Source organism: Lontra canadensis, unplaced genomic scaffold, assembly GCF_010015895.1.
Source record: "Lontra canadensis isolate GAN:19392208 unplaced genomic scaffold, GSC_riverotter_1.0 scaffold30, whole genome shotgun sequence".
Taxonomy (NCBI): Eukaryota; Metazoa; Chordata; class Mammalia; order Carnivora; family Mustelidae; genus Lontra; species Lontra canadensis.
Genome location: NW_022631024.1, coordinates 14,638,888 through 14,652,907, shown reverse-complemented (window position 1 = coordinate 14,652,907; position 14,020 = coordinate 14,638,888). Strand labels below are relative to the sequence as shown.

The 14,020-nt window shown below is 60.2% G+C and overlaps 1 protein-coding gene across 2 annotated transcripts in view; it reads right to left on the bottom strand.

Annotated features, from left to right (window-relative positions):
* Positions 1 to 2,308: 2,308 nt before the first annotated feature.
* PTPA (protein phosphatase 2 phosphatase activator) overlaps positions 2,309 to 14,020 on the bottom strand; it is a 28,388-nt gene continuing 16,676 nt past the window's right edge. Inside the window, exons 5-9 of one of the 2 annotated variants that reach the window (XM_032866054.1) lie at positions 13,848 to 13,947; positions 12,801 to 12,925; positions 11,602 to 11,702; positions 6,718 to 6,825; positions 2,309 to 2,690 (exon numbers count right to left, since the gene is read on the bottom strand). In XM_032866054.1, coding sequence (XP_032721945.1) covers positions 2,613 to 2,690; positions 6,718 to 6,825; positions 11,602 to 11,702; positions 12,801 to 12,925; positions 13,848 to 13,947 — 512 coding nt within the window. In that variant the 3' untranslated portion in view covers positions 2,309 to 2,612. The remainder of the gene's footprint in view (positions 2,691 to 6,717; positions 6,826 to 11,601; positions 11,703 to 12,800; positions 12,926 to 13,847; positions 13,948 to 14,020) is intronic. The other variant, XM_032866053.1, reaches the window with a different exon arrangement.

Sequence of the window (14,020 nt, the reverse complement as noted above, 5' to 3'; positions counted from 1 at the left end):
ACCCCAACCCAGGCCACCACCCCCACGCCTCCTCTTGCCCCCACATACTTCAGGCCCTTCTCACTGGCCAAAGCCTCCAGCAGCCCCCCAGAGCATACTCGTGGAGACTAAACCCCAAACCTGGCAGTAAGGACCTGTGAGGACCCTGCCTCCCGACCCCCCCACCCCAGCTTCCAGCTGCTTCCCCCCCACCGCCCCCCACCCAGCAGGTCTCTCCAGGATGCACTTTCCCAACCCTGTGGCTCAAGCCAACCCCGCCTGCCCTGGTCTCGATTAACCACTGGTTATTTCCTTCCTAATACCCACTACTACCTCACATTCCGGTACTTGGGGGCTGACGGCAGTCTTCCGCAAGAGAATGAGGAACACGCAGCCACCGGCCATCTGTGAAATGACCGGGTCCTCACAGTCCATGGCCGGAGTAGCGTTACGCCCACTTTCCTGACTAGGAAGCCTGGCTTCCCCAATTAGGGTCTCCCAGCTGGTAAGTGACACAGCGGGCCTGAAGTTGGCTCGGGGGCGGGGGGGAGCTCGCTTGAGGCAGGGCTCCCCGCCACCAGGTCGGCAAGGCCTCCGAGGCCAAGAGAAGGGCCAAGGGCTCATCCTCCGAGTTGGGGGAAGTTGGGGACCACTCACCTACAGACACAAGCCCACGAACAGGTGTGTGTCCGCCTCAGGTACGACGGCCCCCCGACTCCCAACTCCGGCACGATAGGGACAGAAGGGTTGGGGGAGGACAACACAGAAAGTGCACTCCACACGCCACAGCAGCCTGGCTCGCAGCAAAGTCGGGTCCAAAGGCTCTCCCATCAAGCCTGGAGTCCAGAAGGGCTGCCTTCTAGAAGGGCCGGGGTGACCACAGGCGTCTGCTCCGAGCCAGGCCCTGGGCTGAGGACCTCACATCCTTCACTCACTCCTGGCCGGCACCCGGTGACGGTCCCCACTGTGCAGATGAGGAAGCCAAGGCTCAGAAAGATTCTGTAACTTACATCCAGCTGGGGGTGGGGACAGCCAGGACCCGCCAGAGCCTGCTTGGGCGACCGCTGCATGTTCACTGGCTGCCCAGGGAAGGCTCGGCCCAGATGCCGCTGAGCCAGCCAAGCCCCAGACACCAGGGCCTGCAGGAAGGGGACCTGACAGGGAGACAAACAGGCACGTGCAGAAGGAATAAACAGGTGGCATGAAAAGACACACCTCACACGGGTGACAGGTGCAAAACAGAGGCTTTAATCCAAACAGCAATGAAGGCGCATGGGACTGGAGGGGCACAAGGAGGACAGGGCAAGAGGAGCCAGGAAGGCGGTGGTCTGGACCCTGGGAGGGAGGCCAGCACTGGGCCTCTCCTAGGAAAACGATTTCCATGACTCTAGTGGTTCCCGTCCTGGCCTCTGCCCAGGCCATCGGCCCAGATGTGAGGGTCAAGCCCCTGAATTGTGCTTCTTGGGAGCTCCTCCTTCCCAAAGGGATGTGAACCCGGACAGAGGGTGGGGGTAGTGGAGAAAGGCGGGCCTGGGCTTGAGCCAGGGAGGGCCTGCAAGAGGCTAGCCCAAAAGCCTAGAAAAAACTCAGGACTTGGCATGCCAGCAACCCCTCACCCAGCCCAGCCCCTGCCAACCCAGACCCAAACCTGGGCTTGGGGAAGGGGAACATGGCTGCCTTGTCCTGGAGAGCCAGTCGGTGAAGTTCAGGGAGAGGGGAGGATGGGGGGGTTGCTGCTGAGTGCTCCAGTAGCCCCTGACCCACTGCCCTGAAGGGCAGGGAAACAGGGCCAAAGGGCCCTGGAGAAGCAGCAGCGAGGAGGGAGCAGAAGCTAAGATTCATGAGGAATCCAGGTTCCCCACAGGCCCAGTGGGCCCCAGCCCCTCCCTGTCTCAGCCACCCCCTCCCAGCCTGAGAAACTTTGGAAAGGCAGGCCTCACAGGGTCAGCCAGTGAGCAGGCCCTGTACCCAGTGCCTACCCAAAGGGCAGCTTCCAGAGGCCACCCCGGTAGAGGGTGGCAGGAGTGGTTATGGCCAGAAAACCCAGCAGAGCCAAAGGGCAAAGAACAGAGAAGCCAGGATGAGGCGCTAGACACAGGCACCAGCAGGCCCAGGGGCCGATGCTCTTTGGTCCCCGAGCCCACCCCAGGCTGGCCACCAGCCTCAGCCTGCAGCCTTCAGAACCCCCAGACGCCCACCCAAACATGGCTTCAGAAACAGACCCACCCCCCGGGAAACAACCGCTCCAACCCCTAAGAAGGCAACAGGACCTGGGAAAGGAAAGCAAACCGCAACCCCTTTCCCCTCCCAGTGGGGCAGACCAGCCCAGGTCTTGAGCCAGACGGGACGGGAAAGGAGGAGAGGAAGGCCAAGCGCAGGACTGGGGCCCGAGCACACCCACCCTCCCCGCCATGGGGAAACGGGCCCCACTTTGGTCACTTCTCCCTTCACTTTGGGTCCTACACCCTTATGCCCTGAGCCTCCCTCAACCCCGCACTCACCGCCCACCCCAGCAAACAGCCTCTCAGCAAACAGAAAGAACAGGGGGAGGGGTCAGGGAGTGACTGGAGCTGGGGCAGGGGAGGGCAGGCACAGGAACGGTGGCGGCCCGGGTGGCTCTGGCTGCTCCGCCCCTAGCATGAGGTGACTGGATGGATGGGCAGCAGGCTCCCGAACTTGAAGTGCTGGATCACAGGAAACTTCTCCAGGCACTGTGAAGGGGAGAAGGGGGAACAGAGGTAAGGACGACACTGCACCCATCAGGGGCCCACTCAGCCTCTGGGGCTTCCAAGGGACCCGGGCACAACTCTGGAGCCTCAGAGCAGCATGGTACCCAGAAAGCATCCACCCAGAGCCCAGCAAGGGGGCCATCCAAGGGGAGCTCTCAGCCCTTCAGGGCAAGGCAAGGCTTCCTACCTGCTTCTGACCACCCTCTCCTATCCAAAGACCGCCCCCCCCCACTCCATGACAATCAGACCCACCAAATAATGAGTGAGTGAGGGAGAGGGAGAAAGGAAAGGAAAGAGAGGGCAGCCCAACCTCATTGGGGGGAGGGGGGATATGGGGGAGGGCAGGAAGTTGGGGACCAGAGACGAAAAGAACCTTCCAGGCCATAAGGGAGCCCCCTAGCCCAGGTCCTGGTCCTGGAGGAGAGGTGTGGTGACATTTGGATACAAGCCTAAGAAGGGTCCAAGACCCATTTTTCTGCAATTTTCAGTTCTCTGGACTGAAAAAGACACCTTGGCTGGCACTTCGCAGTCAGAGAGTAAGAACCAGTTAACGTCCCCCAACCCCCAGGGCAACCCCCAGCAGCTCTGTGCGTGGGGCAGATGACAAGAACACCCAACAGGAATGGCCTGACTCCCTGAACCCAGGCCAGACGGGACCTCAGCCCAGGGCTCCGGGGGAGACAGGGAAGTTGGCAGGGGCTGCCTGGCACACAGGCAGCTGGGCCCCAGGCCACACACCTCTGCCCTCTGACCCAGGCATGGCTTAGCACCACCTGGGACCAGAAAAGGGAGGGAGGGCCCCAGCTCCCAGCCTCCCTACACCAGTCCTGCTGTGCCTCACACAGGCCGGGTCATTGCTAACTCTCAGGCAGCAGCTCCCGGCAAGCGCGGATCGCCTTCTCTCATACCTTTGACCACGGAAAACCACCAGAATGGCTGGGTTGAAACAGGACCTACAGCTTCAGATAGGGCGAGTCCTGCTCTGTGACTGTGGTCTCAGCCTCCTCCTAACTCAGGAGGACAAAGGTGTGCCACAACTGGCCCAGGCCCCCTCGCTTCAACAACCAGCTGCAGAAACGAGGAGGTCTTGACTAGCTGTGTGTATGTCAAGTGGGGGACAGTCAAGGCCTAAAGGGGGCCCAGGAGCTGAGCAGGAAAAGGACAATCTTTCCATGCGATGGAAGAAGGACACAGAATGAAGCCCAGTGTGGGAGCTGAGCTCCAGGCCACAGGCAGACTGCGGGGCCTGGAACGGAAAAAGTTGGGAGCAGGCAGGAGCGGGGTCCCTGGGGTGCGGGGAGGAGGAACAGCAGAGCTCCAGGCCAGAGGCAAAGGCAGCTGCCATTGTGCTTATGTCATCAAGGAAGTGGTGGGAGTTTGTAAAAGGGGGCCCCCAGGGCCCTGGAATTCCAGAAAGGGTCAAAGGTCACCCTGCTTCTAGCTCTCACTCAAGAGAAGCTGCAAAGGCCAGAGGCTTAGCAGGAGGGGGCAGGGGCATTTCTCTGCACTCTGCCTTGGGGACCCAGAACAAGTCCCCCCAGGGCCCCAGCAAAGGAGAGGAACTGGGCTCAAGGTAAGAGGCTACCTGGGGCAAAGGCAGGCCAGGGCTGCAGGACAACAGCAACAGTGGAAGGGAGCCTCTGGGCAGGCTTTCTCCCAGCTAGCCTTGGTGGGGGGCGCCAGTGGACAGGGCAGAGGGGCGTCTTGGGCTCAGCTCACCCAGCACAGACCTTCCAGCTGGAGGCCCAGATCTGGAGGCCCTTCCAGGTGCCCGTGTTTCAAGGGGGAGAAGGGGTTCTCCATGCCGTGACAAGGCCCTCCGGAAGGGAGCACCAGCAGGGACAGCCTTCGGGAAAGACAGGCCCCGCCAGCCATAAGGGTATTGAACATATTTCCTCCTCACTTCAGAAAGGCAGGGGCAGAGATGCACACAGCAGGTCCCAAAACCTGAGGCCACCTAATGCCAGGCCTGGTCAGGCCTCTGTGGCAGCTCAGGGGACCAACTGTCCTCCAAGAGCCAACTCTGGTGGCCCTGACCTTGCTAACCCTGCTCCGAACTTCAAGACTCGTGGGTCCTGCCCACTGACTGAGAGCTAACCTGAAAACAGGAGTCTTTTCCCTGGGATCTCTGGGAAGGGGGCAGGCAATCCCCCGGGCTCTCAGGGGCCAAAAGACCAAGGGGTACCCACTAGAACCTTACAAACGAGCGCCGAACATCACAAAGATGCGGGGTTCCTAAACCCGCAGTCAGGGGCCCCAGCGCCGTCCTACAGAGGAGTCTGGTCGCCACATAGCCCCCCACAAGACTGCCAGCCCACACCATGCCTGTTCGCACGCAGAGTTGCAGCTTCCCCCGGGTTTGGGAAGGGCACGCAGGGGTCCCCTGGGGACCCCCCCGTTCTGGGCCTGAGCTGCAGGGCCCACGGTGCCGCAGCCGCAGAAATCCCAGAACTGCTCTAACTGTTCTCTTTTGTTCCTGAGACTGCGGCGCCGTGAGGAACCCTAGCCCATCAGGCGGGAGCTCTGCAAGGGGAAGGTAGGGGAAGGAGGCTGGGGCTCCTGCTCTGCCCTGAGGGCCCACCCGTCCCGCCCAGGATAAGTTTCCAGTGAGTCATTCGAGGGAGAAGCCATGCAGGAAGGGTAGCACTTCGGACCCCAAGCAGGAAAGGCCCAGAGCCCTGGCCTCCAGGAGTCCTGGCCGTGGCAGTGGCAGCCGGGAGCAGGGCTGGGAGGCCGGAGGGGCCAGGCGCTCCACTCATGCTGCACACAGCCCCCAGCAGTAGGGAGGGGTTCCCCATCGGCACCCACTAGGGGACTGGCGGGGACAGGTGGGGGGTGTGTCAGGAACAATAGGACACCCAGAGGGCAGTGCCCCGGGAGCTCTCCAGGCAGGAGACAGCCGGACTGGAGGGCCCAGTGGGCCAGCCCGGAAGGAGCGGAAGGGGCGAGCGGCAGGGCAGCCCGTGCCTCTCAGATTAGAGAGGTATGTGGGCTGGAACCTAAACACAGGATGTGAAGTCCAGAGGAAGGGGACCAGAGGGGGAGGGGGCGGAAGGGAGAGAGAGGGCCAGGCCCGGTCAGTTCCAGCGCCATTAACCCCTTCAAGGCCATGTAGAGGAAACAGGGCCAACTGGAAGCATCTATACTACCAAACCACAGCCAAGCCTCCAATGCCCTCTTCTCCCAGCGCCCCCTGCCTCCATTGATGGGGTCTGCGTTAAGCGCGGAGCATAATGAAGTAGACCCAGAGAACCACCCCCCCCCTCCGTGGGAGAGGGATGGCCAACCGTCAGGAAGGAGATGGACATGGGGCAACATCAAAGACCACCAGCCTGAGGCAGAAAGAGGGGACTTAGAGAACTCGTGACTCTGGGTGAAGGACTTCACATGGAGGCCCTTCCCTGGCCAAGGTCGCGCAGCTCTGGCATTGGTGTGCACAGATGTGAAAGGAGCTAGCGGAAGGGACAGGATGGCAAGAAAATGTCTCCTCCCTACTTGGTGGGGAAAAGGTGCCAAAGGGGAAAGAGGGCAGAGGACGCCCTCAGGAGCTGGGCAGCGAACTCCCAGCAGGGGGAGCTCAGGGAACCGACGTCCTCACCCTGTTCTCCCACCAGAGAGCAGGAGGACCACCTGAAGTGGTTGCCAGAAATGTCAGCTCTGGGCCTTCCGGGAGACGCCCACCTGCCCAGGGATCAGACCCACCAACGCCTGAGGAGAACCAACCTGGCCGCTGCCTCCAAAGCCCGTCCGCCTCCATGTCCCCGTGGGAGACACGGCTGTGAGGGGCCTCTGGCCATCTGACAGGGCCCTGAGTTGCAGGGCCTTGACTCGGTCACAGGGCAGAGCCGGGCCTCAGCCCAGAGATTCTCTGGGTGCCCATCCCACACACCGAGAGAGACTCTGAGGCCTGCAGCGTCAGAGGAGCTGGCCCAAGATTTGCAGCAAGGCAGCAGGGTGCGGGGTGCGGTCGGCAGCCCCAGGATCAGGAGCGCCGGCCCACCCTTCTCACCTCGGCCTTGTACATGCGGATCAGACCCTGGTTCACCTTGGACCAGGAGGGCACAGCGCTGATGTTCCACAGCTGGTTGGAGTGCTCTGCAAAGGGGCCTGTCTTCATCTGGAAAAGAGAATCCACAGCTGGAGAGGCAGGCCACCTGGGAGCTCATCCCCGGATCCCAGCAGCAAGGTCGCGCACGTATGTGTACACGTGTGTGCACGCACTAAAGCACACACGTGCACGCGTATATGTGCACACAGACACTCACACGTGCGCGTGTATGCTCGAGGACTTGGATGCACTATCTGGGAGGGAGGGGACACACACACATGCACACGCGTGCACACAGAGGCACCCGTAAGCATCAGAGACGTTCTCTCAGTCTGAAAGACCCACAGGGAAAATATAACCTCCAGGGTCATCCTCTTTCTTCCACAGCCAAAAAAAAAGGGAGCCCGATTCCCACCACCCACCACATTCAGCAGCCTCAGAAAAATGAAATCTCAACCCAAGCCCCAGCTGGGACTCCCAGCAATGCCCCCGCAGCCGCAGAGCGCCCCACCAGCACAGGGACCTGCTCCCGGTCTGATAGAGAGCAGCATCAGCCTCCCCGGCCCTCCCCGGCCCCACACGCAGGGCAGGCTCTGCCCCCCCGGGACTCGGGCTGTACCTGCCACAGGCGAAGCTGCAAGAGCCAGGGGAGGGGGTGGGTTTGGGCGAAGGGCAAGGTGGGGAAGACCAAACCCAGGCATCCAACTGCCCTCTGCAAGGCAGGCAAAAGGGAGGGAGGAAAAGAGGGGGCAGACATGAGCCGTGAGCCAGGGGCACCTGCAGCAGATTTGGGAGGAACGTCTGTTCTGGAAAGCCCGCCCGACCTGGCTGGGAGGTTAGGAAGGGATGGCACTGACAGCAGCAAGGGACAGGCTGGAGCAAGGACAGCTCCATTCCTGTCCCTCCTCTTGCCAGAGAGTTTGACCCTCCAGGAAGGAAAGAGACTCTGCAGCCAGCCCAGTGACGTTCCCACGACAGGAGAAACCGCAGCCTGAGACAGGGAGGCCCTCCGCACCAGGCCGGCACATCTGTAGCTCGCAGGCATTTCAATCCCCCTCAACACTGCCCTCCTCAACTCCGAAACAGTACTGACGCTGGCTGCAGGAATGGAGCTCAGCACCCTGAGCCCCAGGCTTCAGAAGAAAGAGTCCGAAAAGCAAAGAGGCTGAGCTGGCAAGGAAGCAGAGACTTGGACCCTGAGTGGGTGGAAGGTTCCAGAAGAGGCTGGGAGCAGAGGCGGGGCTGGAGGAGAGCTGTTCCAGGAAGAAAGGATGGACCCAAAGCTCCTCCATATCGGGCATAAGAAGAGGGGCCCAGGAACTCGTAACACCCCCCGTTGCTTGGCTGTGCACTCCCCAGGTGGCCCACTCCCATACCCCACTCCCACACACCTCTCACTTCTCCCATAAGGCCTTGCACCAAACTGCAAGATTTAAGTCCAAAAAGCTGCCATCTACTGCTGTTGCCGCCCTCTCCTGGCTAAAATTCCCCCAAAGCCTGTCTCGACCCCCAGGTTCAGTAGCAAGGACAACAGACCCCTTCCTCCAGCAGAGAGGGCCACAGTCTGAGGTGGGAGACAGAAACAAGACCCACCCTGGTGGCCGCGGGGCTCTTCCTGGGGTCAGGGCCTACACCCACTATCTTCCCCACCTCTCTATTTCGAAGGCTCCCTCCTCCGGGATGGGGATGGCTGCTGATACCCAGAGCCTGCGGGTGGGCAGCCCTTGCAGGAGCTTTGTACCCCCGCCCCACCACCTACTCCAGCAGGCTCCACCCCCAGCTACCGTCCCTCCCTCTCGCCCCGCCCCTTCCCCCAAAGCTCTCTGGCCCTTGGGGACCAGCGCTGGCTCCAGTCCTCTCCCGCACACTTCCAGGCCCAGAGAAGTTCGGGGACCGCTGGAGCGGTGTCATCAGTTTCACTCTGGACAAGGCCTGGTGACCAAACCGCCCCCCAAGGCGCCCTGCTGGCCTAGTCCCACAGCATAGCTCCAGAAGCCTGCTCAGCTAGGGCCCCGAGGCCAGGGCCAGCCCAGGATGCTGGGAAACCAGAGGCTCCGCCTCATGCGCCAGCCTCACCCACTGGGGGCACGGGAGGGGACCCCAAAAGGCCTCTCTGGCCTGCTGGCAGAGCCCCAGTGGCCCTGGCCCTCCCCGTTGGAAAAGCCAGAGATGCTATTTCTCGAGAGGGGCTGCCCCACCCCACCCCACCCCACCCCCAGGCCTTCAGTGTCCCCAGGTCTCCCTAAGTCCTTCAGAAGGAGACTTTGCAACTCTGGGAAAGGAAAACAGACGAAGGGGATAAAAGGAATCGGGAGCGAGAAGACCAAAAAAAAGAAAAAAAATTAGCTCATTCTAGCCACAAAGGGAGAAGGGAAAGAGCGAGAACGAGCAAGCAAGCTGCAGTCCCGCAGTGACCCCAGGGGAATCGTGTGAGTCAGAGCAGCCATATTGAGCAGGAAATTACTCACAGACGCTGCGTTCCTGCCTCTCCACTCCCAAGAGAATCGGCCTTTTGTAAATGGTTCCTCTGTCAGTAACTGAGGGGGGATGGGGGGAGGCTCTGCACAGCGCCTTCCTGTCAGCTCCTTCCCTTCCAGCTGAAATCTGATCCCTCCCTTCCCAAAACTCCAAATTTAGAAGACAGATTGAAACTGAAATTCTTTTCCTGCCTGCCCTGGGCTCTTAAAGGCGCCAGGGCTGCATTTCCTGAGCCAGCAGAAGCCCTGTGAGGTGGGGTCCCTCTTCTGGGATGCCCAGGGCTACGAGGGCAGGTCCCAGGAGATGGGGAGGAGATGCCCGGTTCTACGGCCAACTTCTGGCTGTTCTGCTTTTTCTCCTAGTTGCACCAGCCGTCTGGTTCCCCAGTCTCCACAGGCAACACTGCCCCCTTCCAGCCGGAAGCACACAGAACTCCGCAGGGGCCTCCAGGTCCCCTGTGCCCCACCCCTCGGTCAGGGTGAGCCAGGCCAGGTCACTCATTCACAAACTGGGGGAACCAGGGGCAGTGACACCCTGGTGCAGGGTGGCAGGGGGCTTGGGGTGGGCGTAGCCGAGCCCGGAGCAATGGAGAGCCACCACAACACAGCAGCAGTCCGCTCCGTGCCAGCCCCGTCTCAGCTAGGCCCCGGGTGGACGAAAGGGAGCCTCGGCCCTGCTGGCACTCGGTATTTACCACCAGGCCCAAGCACCCAGCCCCAGAGTGAGAAGCAGGCCTTGCAGAAAGGGTACACAACAAGCAAAAACTCTAGGGTCTGCCTCTCGGCCTCTCCCCCAGTTAAGGTACCGGAACCTTCTCCAAGTTCGGTGTGACTTTCGCACCACCTAGTGGCCACTGCAGGATTTCCTCCAGCAGAGGAACTGGGTCCCAAGCTTTAGAAAAGCTTTTGGGTTTTTATACCAGTATAACCAACCCAACAAATAAAAATACAACATTTTAACCTGGAATCAATTCCCATCTTCCCTGCGGCCTGGCCTGGCTTTCTTCCTTGTTAGTCACTGACAGGGACCCAGGGGCTTGGCCAGCCACCAGAGGGAGCCAGAACAGCTGAGCCTTTTATCCCTCCGTGAGCAAAGCAAGGGCTCAGCCTAGAAGGTGTACCCCTTCTCCCCACCCTGCTCCTCCCGCTTCTTCCAGAGGCTCCCAGGGCTCCCCAGGCCCCCACATTCCGCTCTGGAAAGAGCAGCACGTGACTAGCTCTTGAGGCAGTGAGCCAGGCTGCCCTGAGTCCTTCCGACCTTGGGCCTGCCACACTGCTGAAGGCAGCAAATCTGAGACTGAGGCAGCGGCCGCCCAGCCGTCAGTCCCGGCTCCATTTGCTGACTTGGAAAAACGTGTCATTCCCCTCTGGCCTCTGGAGTTTGGCAGAGGCCTGAGCCGAATGCTGACCGTGAGGAACCCGAGGCAATGGCTGCTTAGCCAGGCTTCTCCATTCGGGGGGCTCAGAACCCGAGCCAAGAGAGCAGCCCCAGTTGGGAGGAAACCACAACCGTGCCGGGAGCATCACTGAGCCCAGATGTGCGTGTGGGCATTGTTCCCTCTGCAGACAGCAGAACCAGGGCATGCTTTCAAAGTTTGGGGGAAGGGGGCGAGGTATGTAGCAGGGGGGGTGAAAGGTCCTGGCAGCTCCTGAGAGAGGCCCTATGAGCAGTGAGACCCCAAATCCCATGCAAAATCACCTGGCAAGTGTATTTAACACAGGTTCCTGGCCCTTGTCCCTAAGATTCTTGATTCATAAAGCTGGAGTTGGGCACAGGAACGTGGATTTTAACAAGCTCTCTGGGTGACCTTGAGGAAGTGGGAGACCCAGCCTCCGTGGGCAACAGCACCCAGTTACTAAACACCCACTGCCAGGTGCGCTGGGGGCCCGGGCCTGCTTGGTTCACCTCCGGCACCTCATCTGGCCCGTGTCCTCAGGCACTGACCAAGACACACCCCCTCAGCAGATCTCTAGCCCTGCTATCCGCCTGAGTCTCCCGGCCTCCTGCATGGGTTTCATCCTGCACAGCCACATGCGTGTGCTGGACAGAGCTCGTGGGCCCCACCCACCCCCTCAGACCAGCTGCATCAGTCACCAAGTGCACAAGCCACCGAGTCCCAGTCCCTTAGCTCGAGTCCCACAGAGTTCCCAGACCACAGATTTGGGGAGGAGACGCCAGACAGTCAGAAGCTGGCTTAACCTTTCACAGGCCTACTGGGGCTTTCTTGTCAAAAATCCTCCTTCGAGGGCCAGCCCTGCCATCTTCAAGCAAGAGCTCCGGCTCCTCTGTCCCACTCCAAAGCCACCAGCCTCCGTTGACCTCAGCCAGAGGCTGCCATGGGCTTCTCCCTCACCCCCTTCCCCTCACCTCAGTGATAAACAGGATACATTCCAGGAACATGTAGTCCTTGTGGTTCTCATTCACGGCCTTCTCATCGACAAAGTGCCTGGGCTCCAAATACGGGTGGTCTGGGAACAGCAAAGAGCCCCGGGGTTCAGAATGAGACACTCACACCCACAGAGTGCCACCTCGGCCCAGGGCAGTCTACACATACCCTGGAGCCACAGTCCCAACGGTGCGCCCTCAACACTTGACCTTGTGGAAGCAATAAATGACGAGTATGTGTATGTGTTTGTGCACATGTGTGTGCGTGTGTGCATGTGTGCTCTAGTGGAACAAGCGGTGGCTTTGCCTTTTTCTAGCCATGTGACCTTGACCCAGTGACTTCAGCTCTCTGAGGCTTGGTTTCCTCATCTGTGCAGTGGGGCTATGAACAGCCCCTCCCTCATGCTGCCTGATGGTCAGGACCACCGGAGAGCCCCGGGCCTGGCGCCCACGCACGTTTACCCCTTGTCAAGGGTGCCTCGTCTCAGGCAGGCAAAGACCCTTCCCAGGGTCACTGAGAAGGTTCTGGGAGATAATCTACCTAAAATGCTTAGAGCAGGGCCTGGCACAGAGCAAATGTGCAAACACTTATGAATATTATCTTGTAGACAGTTCATTCTCCACTGTAGCAGAAGTCACCACCGGACCCTCACCCACCGGAGACCCCAGGGAGCCGCCCCCACCTGGAAAGCAGAGCCAAGTGAGGGGAGCCAGCACAGAGGGCCCACAGGAAGCGGCTCGCTGCCCCGCACTGGGTGGCTGCTCCCTGACGGGCCCCTTGCACACAGCTTGATAATAACGGCGGATGACGCCGGTCACCGAGTCAAAAGAGCCCCTCATTTTCAACATAAAACCCCACAGCTTTGCCAGGAGCTGGGGCGCATTTCACACCAGTCCATTATGCGCCAGGCAAGCGCCCCTGCACCAGCCCTTGTCACTTTCCATTATCTCAGCACACTCTGCCTCCGCCTCCCCCGGCCTGCCACGCTGGCTCGCAGCACAAGGTCGACAGCAAACAGCCTCCGTCAACAGCCGGTCTAATGCCTGCTTTACAAGCTGTCACTGTTGGCCCTGAGCAGCAGCAGCAGCAAGGCAGGAAGGGAGGGGGGCGGACAGACCACACACACCCCCCACCCCGGGGTGTGCAGGGGAGGACAAGGGGGTAGACGCCCCTTCAGTACCTATCAGCTGCGAGCTGCCCCAGATGAAGGGCAGAAACTGAAAGTCGTCCAGGCCCCACACTCCCTGGCTGCCGGCTGGCTCCATCCTGTAGGTCTTCTGGAGTTTCCGCATAACCTCCAGGTACCTGCGCAGGAGGGAGCAGGAGAAAGAGGTAGCAGAAAGCAGAGAGACAGTCTCAACCCTTCTGCCACTGGGAGCTCACGGAGGCCAGAAATAACCACGTAAGAGTGTAACTGGTCTCTATTTTCAATTAAAACCTACATGCGTAAGTTAGGCATCAGCTGGTACTCTCAAAATAATGTCGCTTTATTTTTTCCTCCCACACAGCCTTCTTCTGGCCCAGGAAGAAAGGGGGATTTAGCGCCACCAACTCCTGACAACGGAGACCCTGAGCAGCAGCCCCAGGCTCTCTAACTCTGGCAGGCCCATCCGAAGGCTGGTGGGGGATGGAGCAGATCACCTCCCAGGGCCTGCTGGCTCCCACCTTCCCTCTTCTCGGGGGCTATGTTCCTGTCTTCAGAAGCCCAGGCATCAACACCACCAGAGCGGGGCCTGGAACGGCACAGTGCTGTCAGAGGCCCCTGGTGGATGCACACACCTGGTGCTGCGGGGCAGGTTGGGGGGCGTGGTCAGAGCACGACTGCAGGGGGCAGGGTTCAGCTGGCTGTGTGACCTCAGGGATCAGAAGACAGCTGATTTCTCTGGGCCTCCCTTTCTTCATCTACAAAATGGAAATGATGGTCACTGCTGCCTAGAGCTGGTGGGGAAATCTAGGGAGCGAGACACGCATGGAGCGCTTGGGACACGCTTGACACGGCCAGTGCCGCGGAAGCATGAGCGGTCGGCACGTGACATTTCCTTCACTTGTCCTTACTTGAATCTGAACCTGCCAGAAGGCTTTGTGCGCGCCCCATCCACAGCCAAAGCTTGATCAGGACAGGCCAGAAGAAGCAACAACCACACAGGAGAGCCCTCCAGCACCTGTCCCCAGCCTGGCAGTGAGGAGGAGGAGAAACCCCCACTGCTTTTCTTGTCTTCCCACTCACCGATTGAACACCTTGAAGACAATAGCTATTTGGTCATCTACCCGGAGCACCCCAATCTTGCAGAGGCAGCAGAGGAAAGCAGCGAAGGCTGCTTCATGTCCTGGGGGAGGAAAAAACCAGCCGAGGTTGACAATCTTCCAGAAAAAGGAGCAGGACTGTTCTTGGTCTCACCA